General features: G+C 40.0%; 1 protein-coding gene across 1 annotated transcript in view; it reads left to right on the top strand.

Annotated features, from left to right (window-relative positions):
- The window catches only part of lypla2 (lysophospholipase 2), a 13,291-nt gene extending 3,933 nt beyond the window's left edge, over positions 1 to 9,358 (top strand). The window contains exons 2-10 of the mRNA XM_032535929.1: positions 1,348 to 1,440; positions 4,211 to 4,242; positions 5,116 to 5,181; positions 5,525 to 5,572; positions 5,724 to 5,794; positions 6,179 to 6,252; positions 6,480 to 6,581; positions 6,751 to 6,921; positions 7,551 to 9,358. Coding sequence (XP_032391820.1) covers positions 1,348 to 1,440; positions 4,211 to 4,242; positions 5,116 to 5,181; positions 5,525 to 5,572; positions 5,724 to 5,794; positions 6,179 to 6,252; positions 6,480 to 6,581; positions 6,751 to 6,921; positions 7,551 to 7,601 — 708 coding nt within the window. The 3' untranslated portion in view covers positions 7,602 to 9,358. The remainder of the gene's footprint in view (positions 1 to 1,347; positions 1,441 to 4,210; positions 4,243 to 5,115; positions 5,182 to 5,524; positions 5,573 to 5,723; positions 5,795 to 6,178; positions 6,253 to 6,479; positions 6,582 to 6,750; positions 6,922 to 7,550) is intronic.
- Positions 9,359 to 9,478: the final 120 nt, after the last annotated feature.

Here is a 9,478-nt window from a genome sequence, read left to right on the forward strand (position 1 = left end):
CCCCCCCCCCCATGACTGCTGTTTTAGGTTCAGCAGCTTCATTATGCGTGTGTGCGTATAAGTGGTGTGTTCAGCCTTGTTGTGTCTGTCTGTGGACCGAACGGCTGCACCGATAAACAGCAGGAGTTGTAACTGTCAGAGTGGGCACATCATTGTCATTGCTGATGTTAAGAAAAAAAATGTAGTCCTTGAAAACAACATGACAGATCCAACTGTACACAACTCTGCCATCACTCGTTTCTGCAAGTAACCTATTTTGAATAAGCTCAACAATACATCCTGGTCATTTGAACATTTAGTTCTTTGATTTTTGTCAACAGGTTTAGAGAAAGAGAATTTAGTAAATATTTAACAAGAATTTAACACATTTCAGTTATTGCGATTAAGGGAACCTTGCTATTTCAGGCATTTATATATATTTCAACCTTATAGCAAATAATGTATTTTGATGAAATGAGTTATTGCGCTTTCCATTATAATGGTATTTATAACGATTAGTGATTACTTGATTAGAATATTTTGATTGAAAATGAATTGGCAATAGATCAGGATAGAGAGAGCCCGACCAATACTGAATTTTTGAAGCAAATACTACTGATAGATATTTTGAAGTTTAAAAAAAGGAGCTTGTGTGGCCGCACTTCTTGATCATTTAATTCAGAAAACAACACTGCTTACAACACAAGATGGATTTAGAGCCAAGACGTCGTCGGCACAGGTTGCTGAATTAGGCTACGTTTTAATTTGCCCAAACATGTCATAATAACAAATGCTGGTTCAGCCGGTTTGCATTAAATAATTAAACCAGTTTAAGCTCATACACCGGACCAGATCACCAAAAACTGAAATCAAATGAACTCTAGGGTGACTCAATCCGAAACTGTAAAAGTAAAAATATGATTTCATAAAGTGGAAATTATTTCCTTATCTGCTTGATTGAGCTTGCACTATTCACTTGCCCTGCAGATCTAGAAACCAGAGAAAACAAGTTAATACAAGTCAATATGATGCAATCAGATGACTCCAGAGCCCAGGGCTGATTCATTAGAAGCAAAGTTGACTGGTAGGTTATTTGTGTAATCTGATGTCTTATCTGTATTATAAAAAAAAAAAGATTATCCGGAAAATGCTCCAGAAGATTAGGGTCTTGACTAATCTCTTTACAAATGAAATCTGTAAAGTTTGAACTGATTTTAAAACTTGTGTTATCTGTAATCATTGTTGCAAATTGCTCAAAAACATCTGAAATGTTGAGTTAAATAAAGCTCTTCCAATGCACATGACAACCTTTTTATGTACTTCCCCACCCAGCTGACCGCCGCTTTCTGTCCTCTCTTCTGACTCCAGCACCTCTTACAGTGTATGTGTGGTAACAACATGTCTGTGCCGCTGCTCGCCGAGGCTGTGACAGTGTCCGGGATGGAAAAGGAGACTGCAGCGGTGAGTGGAAACCACAAAACTCCATAGATGCATTTGTGTTCAGAGCACCTCAGTCACTAAGCAGTTGAGGAGGGGTGGGGAATGGAAGTCACCGTCTAGCTCAAGGACACTTTCATGATGGGAGTGTTTTCTGAAGCCTCGAAGCTGCCTGATGATTCGTGTAGAAACAGGGAGTTTGACCTCCCCACACCTTCCAATAGGCCTGCCAGTCTTGCTCCATTAAAACTTGATCAGAAAAATACGTTCATTAACCATCACCGTGCACGTTAAAACTCCATCCATGATTTAAAGTGTCGCCCTCCACAAAAATCTAAAACATGACATTGAAACCTGCTTAAGCATGACCCACGTTGATTTACAAGGGTTTGATGCACATATTAAATGTCTGTTCAAAATAACAACCGTGGTGTTTTAACTGGTGGTTGTTGCAACAAAAGATGAATATTTGACGCTGTGATAACTTTCCAAAGTTGTAAAATCCTGTCTCATAGTGTAATAATCAATCAATCTGGTCATCCTGTATTGTATTTGATCACCTGAAAGCATAGTTACTGGCTAAAATACAGCTTTATTAAGTTATTACTGTGTGTAATAAAGGTTAGTTTAAACGAGTATTGTTTGTAAAGACTGATGTAAAGCAGCGTTTATTTTCATTATGATCAACAGACAAAATGCTTGAATTCAATCGCAAAGTCAAACTCCATAGTCATATTTTTAGATATACTTTGTCAAACACACCAAACCCTGTAAACTGAGAGAGAGAGAGATAGGGAGAGAGAGAAAACACGGACGACCAGCAATGTGTGCTCAGATTATGGATCTGTAAATTATCATCCCTTAAATCATAAATCCATAAATTGTGTGCAAGAATAAAATTGCAGGCCAGCAGGTTAGCTCACCTGGTAGAGCGGGCGCCCGTATATAGAGGTTTACTCCTTCAACTCCAACCTGCGGTCCTTTGCCGCCCCCCCCCCCCCCCCCCCCCCCCCCCCTTTCAAGTCTAAGCTGTCCTGTAGAAATAAAGCCCTAAAAATATAATTAGAAATTGCAGGCCAGTAAATCCTCAGTTTTTGGTTCAACTCCTGTATTTGGTTCGGATCGCGTTCTCACCTCAAGTTAACCAAACTCACGTGGAAGTGAACCGAGACCCCCGTTTTCAAGCGGACCAGAGTTTGTAAAAAATACAGATTGGATCTTTTTAAAAGCAATGAGCACCCAGTTAAGATAAGATGCACCATTTCCCAGCAGGGAAGTTCCTTTTCCAAGATTTGTAGAAATATTCAGTTTTGTACAGTACACATTAAAAATCCCGATAAAGAGTCCTAATAAACTCTATTCCTTCATGATGAGAAGCCACACCTGTAGCTGTTTCTATAGCAGTAACAAGTACACTACAGTAAGCGGACGCATTGTGTTGCTACTCAGCTGGATCTGAGTGTAAAAATGAAACAAACTGTTGTAAGGTACAGTGCAGGGATTTGTTAAACAGCAGGATCAAAGCTGACTGTCAGTGATCCCAGCAAACCCCATATGGAAGAAAGGTGTTTTGATCTCTGCAAATACAGCAAAGTCTCTGATTTCCATCCAACACGCAGTGAATTTCCAGGTTTCTAAATTGTTATTCCCTTCCTTGGTTTCTCTGCGGGGAGTTGCTTGTGTGGAAACTGGCAGTGAGGACTTAGCTTGGCAAGAAGTGTTTACTGGCACCTGTTCTTCCCCGTTTTGGAACAAGTGCGCACACTTAGCAGTACACGGTCTACTACAAGATAGATGTAATGTGATAAATTGTCTTAAGTTTAAAGCAGGTTTATTGAAACTGGATTCAGATCTCATGATTTGGTGATCAAGTAAATACTGTTTAAGTTGTGCGGCTTTCTCTTAAAAAGCGTCCTTTAGCTTTTTCCATCTCCTTCCAAATTACATAACAGGTTGTACATGCTTTGATTTTCTTTGATCTCGCCTGGGCTACTACATGCACTTTATGTTGGTCTTAGGCAGAGCTCCCTTCTCCGACTCTCCAACCGATGCAGAACGCTGCCACCTGAATTTGAACAGGCGCTAAGTAACACACATTATTCCACTACTAGTCAACTTACACTGGCTAGCTGTTTTGTAGGCCTACCGTATTAAAATAAAACATTTACTAATCCCTTTTACAGTAATATATGGCCTAGCTCCAAATGAACTCAAGGATTTATGTTCCTTAGATCGGTGGCTGCAGCTCTGCCGGTTGTTCCTCGATCTCGGCTTGTGACCAAAGGGGCCCGGGCCCCCAGACTGAGGAACCTATCAGCATCATTAGCATCTTTTCAATCCGGCCTCAAAACTTTCTTTTACACTATTTGATACGCTGCTGGGTTTTCTCATCTTGCTCCTTGGTCATTTTATCTACATTTTAACTTTTATTCTATCTTCCGGTGTTTTTTTATTATGGCTCTGTTGTTTGTATTGTATTCTATTGTTGTTTTATTGTTGTTCAAGGTTTTTTTATCGGTTTATTTTTCTAAAGAAGCCCTCTGTAACCTTGTTAAGAAAAGTGCTACATAAGAAAGTTTAATATTATTATCATTGTGGGTTCCTTGTTCCAGCAATTCATGTGTCCAAAGTAATATATCGCTATCTAAATGAAACAAAACTTCTAAATGTCTTTGTTTCTGCATTTGGAGAGAAACAATAGGAAATGTTCCCAGTTTATTATAGTTTCATATTTAAGAGTTATACATTTCAAGGCATAAGTTCTAACCATTTTTTTTCTTTATATGTGCTGCAGGTGATATTTCTTCATGGTTTAGGAGACTCAGGGTGAGTAAATATTACATAAAGTACTTTTCATAACATTAGCTGGGCGTCAAACCTGAATACTTTAATGCCACAGGCCGTAATGTGTTTCTGAATTTGTGAAAAATAAAGTTTATTTCTTAAAATAGAGTTTAAAAAAAAAAAGACATTATGGAAAACTTTGCTCCGTCAGCAGGCGAATGTGAGAACAGCCTTCGAGTGTGAGACTCTGTCACTCTGCATATCATTCTGCACAGTGAAGCTCAAACATCACAGCGAATAACAATTTGCCAAACCACGTTCTTAAATGGAAGAAGACTTTAAACGTAAAATATTAACACATTTTAAAACTATGTTTAAATACTCTTTAATTGCAGCTTCCAATTTTCTTTTTACGTCTAGCCAAATGTTCTTAGATAGAGTTTGTATTTTGGCACTCATGACCTCCAGTTATTCTGAAATCCTGAATTTTACATTTGGCTTTATTTCTTTTTTTTATTAGATAGTTACATTAACTTCCCAATTATGAAGTGGCTCAAAGTAAATGTAGTTAAATAATGCCCTAATTCATGTAGCTTCATTTCATAATACACCACTAACAACTGCATGAATAACTGATCTGAAAAGCTCTCAAACCAGCACTTGATGCCGACTGATTCATTTAATAAGATCAAATCGTGTCAGCAGAGATCAAAAAATATCCCCTCTGGTGCGTGATCTCCTCTAGAACAACGTACAATGAAGTGCATACGTGTTTTTTATTTATAAGCCACATGTGAGGCTACACTCCCACTGTATTGTACATTGTACTTTGTTGTAATAAATTTGGGTTTGGATGCACTGCATTTTAGTCATTTTGCTGAAGCTAGTTTTTTTTTCCTCCCTCTCCTCTGTCAGGCATGGGTGGGCCGACACTTTGAAGGGGATCCAGCTGTCTCACGTCAAGTTCATCTGCCCCCATGCGTAAGTTTTATTTATTTTATTTTATTCTCCTATTCCTTCTGTCATATTTTATTCCTCCAAGACTTGTCAGCAGGCAGGGAAACTAACATCTTTCTTCTTGGTGTGGTTGTGTGGAGAGAAGTAACCTGTGAACAAACACTACATACATAAAATACACTTTCTAGATCTTTTTTTTTTAAGCCAATTAGCACATCAGAATGCATAATCAGCTTCAAAACCAACAGTCTGTCTGTGATCTTGCCTTGTTGAGTGAATAAATCAATACACCAATATTTAGCTGCTGCTGATCTCCTACACTGACCGTCATGTTTTCATTTCTCTCCCTCCCTTTGTCCCCCTGTAGGCCCCCGATTCCCGTCACTCTCAACATGAGGGCCATGATGCCCGCGTGGTGAGTTGGCGTGATGAAACAGACAGCCTTTTAGCTCAACACTGGATGCTATTGTTTCCCTGGAAACCACAGCAGGCTCCCATACTGGCATTGACAATACTGCAATTGTATACATTGATTTCCTTAAACACGTGTCTCTTCATGTGTGCAGGTTTGACCTCATGGGTCTCAGCCCCGACTCCCAGGAGGACGAATCTGGAATCAAGAAGGCAGCAGACAGCAGTGAGTTTATCTAAAAGTGTGCACCGTTATATCTGTAATACTATGATTATTGCTTCTCGCCCCTCTCTATGATGATCGGCTTTTCACCCCATCTATAAGTATTGCCTTTCAGAACATCTATAAACACGTTCGCCTTTAGATGTGTGGACGAACTAATTATTTCAGGCATACCCAGGCCTCTAGTTCTCGTCCTTGACCACGTAGCAGCCAGAAATGTGTTTAAGATCTGAGGCTCCTCCTGGTGGTCACAGACCACAACAACTAAAAGTAAAGCAAATGAAACCAATCCTCAAAGTGACAGGGAAGTGTTTGTATGGCAATCTGCACTATATGCTGTCTCCCTGATATGTTCAATAACACATATTTGTTCTTGCTTTCCCCCAGTCAAGGCCATAATCGAACATGAGGTCAAAAACGGGATCCCCCCGCACCGTATAATGCTCGGTGGCTTCTCTCAGGTTGGAATTTATATCAGACATTCATATCATTATCAGACAGCGTCAGCCGTGATAAAGCGTCAGAATTTGTTTTGATGAGTTAGGGTTCAGTCTGTGAGAACTGTGTGGAGGCAATCCTAAATCACTTTGTTTTCAATATTTTGAGAACTGCTCCTTTTTAAAGAAATGTAAATGAATGCATGTAATTCACATCTCTATCTCTGTCTGCTTCCTGCCTTCCTTCTTAGGGTGGGGCCTTGTCCTTGTATACCGCCTTGACCTGCCAGCATCAGTTGGCTGGCATTGTGGCCCTCAGTTGCTGGCTACCACTTCACAGGAGTTTCCCATCGGTACAGTCACAGTTATATGCTTATCTGCCTCATCAATTCAAACTTCTTCAAATGTTAAATGCTTTACTTTTGTTATAAAATAGTTCCACTAAACTTTCCCCTAACCAGTAGGGAAAAACCATTCAGATTTAGCCAGCTTACTGTGGACATTGTTGTGTCTCTCATGCAGGCGTCAAGCGGCAACAAGAACATCCCGATCCTGCAGTGCCACGGGGAGATGGACGTCATGATCCCAGTGCAGTTTGGTGCCATGACGGCAGAGAAACTCAAATCCATAGTCAACCCTCAGATGATTACCTTCAAAACCTACCAAGGGCTCCCTCACAGCTCCTGTCCTCAGGTAGTGTGTGTGTGTGTGTGTGTGTGTGTGTGTGTGTGTGTGTGTGTGTGTGTGTGTGTGTGTGTGTGTGTGTGTGTGTGTGTGTGTGTGTGTGTGTGTGTGTGTGTGTGTGTGTGTGTGTGTGTGTGTGCGCGCGCATGCGTTTTTTATAAGATGCTTTTACAGTACGGAGAATATGTAATTCAATGTTAATTCTAATTGCAACCAGCTCAAAACTGTTACTTCATTCAGGTGTTTGTGTTTCAGTGTGGTTGGTATGTTTAAATATAGAGTTTAAAACTGCACAATGCTTCTGCTTGAACCAGTGCAGATTTGAACCAGATATTTTCTGACAGACTTTCGGATTATTCAACCAGGGAGTGAATTTCCCTTAATAGCCTTGAAAGTGCCCCACCTGCTGGTCACCTGACATTGTCTGTACAGGAAACACTTTCCTATTCAGAAACCTGGCCTGCCGAAGTATACTCTCCCGCAACTCAAACTTTTTAGGCTTATCTCACGGAAGTCTGTCTATTAAGCAAATAGTTCTCGTACTTTTGTAGGCAAACAGTCAGTATTGTTGTGTTTTCCGTCAGCAACAGTATCATTTGTTTGTCCACGGTACCAACATCTACTTTGCTCTCTTGCAGGAGATGGCAGCTGTAAAGGAATTTATCGAGAAGTATTTGCCCCAAATTTGACCTCACCTCACCTCATCCCCACTGTGACCCGCTGAGACACTGACCTCTCACCCGATCTGCCATTCTCCCACAGGAAACAGCCATGAGCACCCCCTCTTCCACACACATCCGCAAGATAAGATGACAAACATGCATACATATTTAATAATCATAATGGTTAGAGCCACATCGCTAAACAAAACACATAACAGAAAACATATGATAGCACTCATACTGAAGACACACTGATTTGATTCTAACATAATTAAGTGCTCACACTTACAAGCCTTTCAGAGGGAGAAACACTGATTAACACATTGCATTCCTTTTTGTTTTATTAAAGTCTGTCGCTTCTACCTGACCTCGGTTTTTCTTCACTCTTACCTCATATTGCTTCATCCTAACCTCCAGCTGTCATGTCCTCTATTGCTTTCACTGACACGCATTTCCTTCTGTTATTACAGTGTCAGTTTGTAAGACATTTAGTGGTAAATCAACAATAAGTTTGAGTCAAGATAACGCCTACCTGATACTGTCAGCAACCATCCTAAAGCGCAGTCAGGCTGGATTTCACTTAATCATTTCTATGTGGAACAAGACATGAAATATTGATCTTCATCCTTTGGTTTAATCTGATGCTTGATAGAAAAGGTGGGATTGACTTCTCATTCAGGTAATATTGGTTGTTTATAGTCTTGCTTTATAATTGCAGGGTATAATAATACAAGCAACCAAGAAGAAGGGATGCTGCGGTGAGGTGTAAGGTGGTAAGGACAGCGACCCAGAATTATGTTGGCGACAAAGTTGAAAGACAGTAAAACGTTTGATAAAACCCTGCCTGCTCTATTTCTTGTCCCTTTCTGATTTTTTTTTTGCCACAAGTAAATTTTGCCTTGTGAAATTCAGTCTGACTGCAGCTTCACTCTAGAGTTGGAGTCCCACAGCGACTGACTGACTGCAGTGAGTGCTGGTTTTAGAGCTAGAACAGCTGGTTTCCTACCACCCCATCCATTCCACTACCTACCACCCCATGACTTATCCATTGCAGCCAGTCCCGGTCTTGCGTCAGTAATCAATCTACGGACGGCCCTTTTTATTAAAATACCAACATTCATGAGGGCCTCACATGTTTTCTTCTTTTGTAATGAGTGTGATAAAATATCTTGAACTATATGAAGAAAATCCAATTGAAATAAAAGAAAAATCAATTGATGCTTTTGCCACCATGTGCTGTTTATTTCAAAACATCCACAACTGCATGTTAGTAACCACTTTATGTGATTCTTAATATAAAATTACCTCAGCAGATTTGCTTCTAAAAATAATTATGATTGTAGGCTTAAAGATGAATGAATGACGGGAATGAGTTGCATGAAATACAGCATCACTTTAGATGGTTGCAGGCCTGCACAGACTGCCCCCCATGAGTCGCTTCACTGTTCCTCCCAACAACTTTTCCTCTTTAAACATTATTCCTTTTCAAGTGTTCCTGTTTCACCATCAACACCCTTCTTGCCATTATTCCAAGTTGATTTTGTTTGTTTTAAATTGGGAAAACCTTCCTCCATATCTTCTTCAGTGACACCTAACCAATCCTGACTTTTGTTGACCATTTATTCCCAAGAAAATGTAAGAAAACATTCACTTTGTTGCCGCGCTTACTGTAACCCACTATAATAGAACATAACAGGTTCACTTCTTAAAAATAAAACGGCTATACACTGGGAGGGCTTTGGCAAGAAGTTGTTCTAACCCAACTGAAAGGGGATTTTACAAGTCTAAAAAAAGCTAATCTTGAACGTGTGATCCTTGAACATAGGAGTGTAACTCTGAGGAGTCGTGTGTGCTTAAAAATATATACTGTATATCAGGTGTTGTGAATGTTAATTTTGCTCTCA

The sequence above is a fragment of the Etheostoma spectabile genome, chromosome 14 (assembly GCF_008692095.1).
Source record: "Etheostoma spectabile isolate EspeVRDwgs_2016 chromosome 14, UIUC_Espe_1.0, whole genome shotgun sequence".
Taxonomy (NCBI): domain Eukaryota; kingdom Metazoa; phylum Chordata; class Actinopteri; order Perciformes; family Percidae; genus Etheostoma; species Etheostoma spectabile.